Source organism: Silene latifolia, chromosome Y (assembly GCF_048544455.1).
Source record: "Silene latifolia isolate original U9 population chromosome Y, ASM4854445v1, whole genome shotgun sequence".
Classification (NCBI taxonomy): domain Eukaryota; kingdom Viridiplantae; phylum Streptophyta; class Magnoliopsida; order Caryophyllales; family Caryophyllaceae; genus Silene; species Silene latifolia.
The window spans coordinates 393,028,092-393,029,694 of NC_133538.1; the positions used below are offsets into that span (position 1 = coordinate 393,028,092).

A 1,603-nucleotide genomic window follows, 5' to 3' on the forward strand; every position below is an offset into this window, starting at 1 on the left:
TAAGAAATGAAAAAAAAGCTAGAAATCTAGGACCCAAATAAAAAAAAAGTGCAGGGTAAATTGAAAAAGAGAACAGCCCCAGGAATATCCCTAGAGTGCCAACAACACAAAAAAAAATACACAAAGCGGGAATTTGTAAAGCATAGTTAAAAAAAGAATGGATAAAAAGCTTGAAACTTCAGAACCAAAATAAAAAAAATGGACACACCAAATTGGAAAATAATACAGCCCCAGGAATATCTCTATAGTGCCAGCATGTTAGACGATATTGTAGGAGATACTTTAGGCCAAATATTAGCTTGATATATTGACCCATTATTAGTCAATATATCTTCCTGATTGTTAGGCATTTGTTTCAAACAATAAGTTATTATTGTATTATATATTGGATGTCAACCTCCTCATAATACCAATCACAATTTCACCCACAATATTCCTCTCTGTTTCTCGATCAAACTAACATGGTATCAAGCCAGATATTTTTTTCTCCCCAATTCTAAAATTGCCTTTCTAAAAAAAAAAAAAAAACCTAATTGATCTTTCACCATGGCTGGTGATGATGTCGAGCAACCCCAACACATTGAACAACCTTTAATTTCCACCCCCGAATTCAAAATTGATCATTTATCTCCATTTTACCTCGGATCCCACGATATTCCAGGGATTAAAATCTCTAGCATTTCTCTGACGAGTTCCAATTATGAAGATTGGAGTCGTGATATTCGGATGTCGCTCAAATCTCATCGTAAATTCGGGTTTTGTGATGGCTCTATCCAGAAACCGACTGAAGCAAAGATGCTCGAACAATGGGAGGTAGCCCATTGTACAGTGGTTCGTTGGATTCGTAACATGATCGAGCCCTCTGTTCTTTCCAGTGTCCCCTTTGTTGAAAACGCTTCTGTCTTGTGGAGAGAATTAGAAGAACGCTTCGCTGTAATTGATGACACTTCTATTCACTCGCTCAAGACGGATCTCGGTAATTGCAAGCAACTCAAAGGTATGTCCGTCACTGAATATTATGGCAAATTAAAAACTCTTTGGGATGCTCTTGCTATTCACGAGCCTCCTTTCTCTTGTAAGTGTGGTCGTTGTTTGTGTGATATAGCGTCTAATGCGATTAAACGGCAAGACAACGAGAGACTCCATCAATTTTTTATGGGTCTCGATCGTAGTTTGTATGGTCCTCTTAGGAATCAACAATTTCAATTGGTTCCCCTGCCTTCCCTCAATCGCGGATATCACGCGGTTTTACAGGCTGAGCGTCTCCTTCAGGACGATGCTCCACCCGCTGACGTTACCACTGTGGCGGTTTTTGCTGTTTCTTCCTGATTGTTAGGCATTTGTTTCCAATAATAAGTTATTATTGTATTATATATTGGATGTCAACCTCCTCATAATACCAATCACAATAAAAAAGGTTGGAGAGTTTTCGATATTGCTTCCGGTGAAATATTCTATTCTCGAGATGTGGCATTTTATGAAGATTGTTTTCCATTCGCTGAGATGGGTGACGTAAATAATTTCTTGGACCCTAATGATTTAATATATCCTGATGATAATCCAAATATGGAGTCCCCTGCTTCTGACCCGCACCTCTCCACTA

The 1,603-nt window shown here is 38.5% G+C and overlaps 1 protein-coding gene across 1 annotated transcript; it reads left to right on the plus strand.

The window, feature by feature from the left end:
- The first annotated feature begins 546 nt into the window (after positions 1 to 546).
- LOC141632092 (uncharacterized) lies at positions 547 to 1,329 on the plus strand. The gene has a single exon (XM_074444671.1). The coding sequence runs from the start codon at positions 547 to 549 to the stop codon at positions 1,327 to 1,329; it is 783 nt and encodes a 260-aa protein (XP_074300772.1).
- Positions 1,330 to 1,603: the final 274 nt, after the last annotated feature.

What these genes read in the sequence shown, in the direction of transcription:
- LOC141632092 (XM_074444671.1), top strand. Translation starts at nt 547, where the DNA reads ATGGCTGGTGATGATGTCGAGCAACCCCAACACATTGAACAACCTTTA.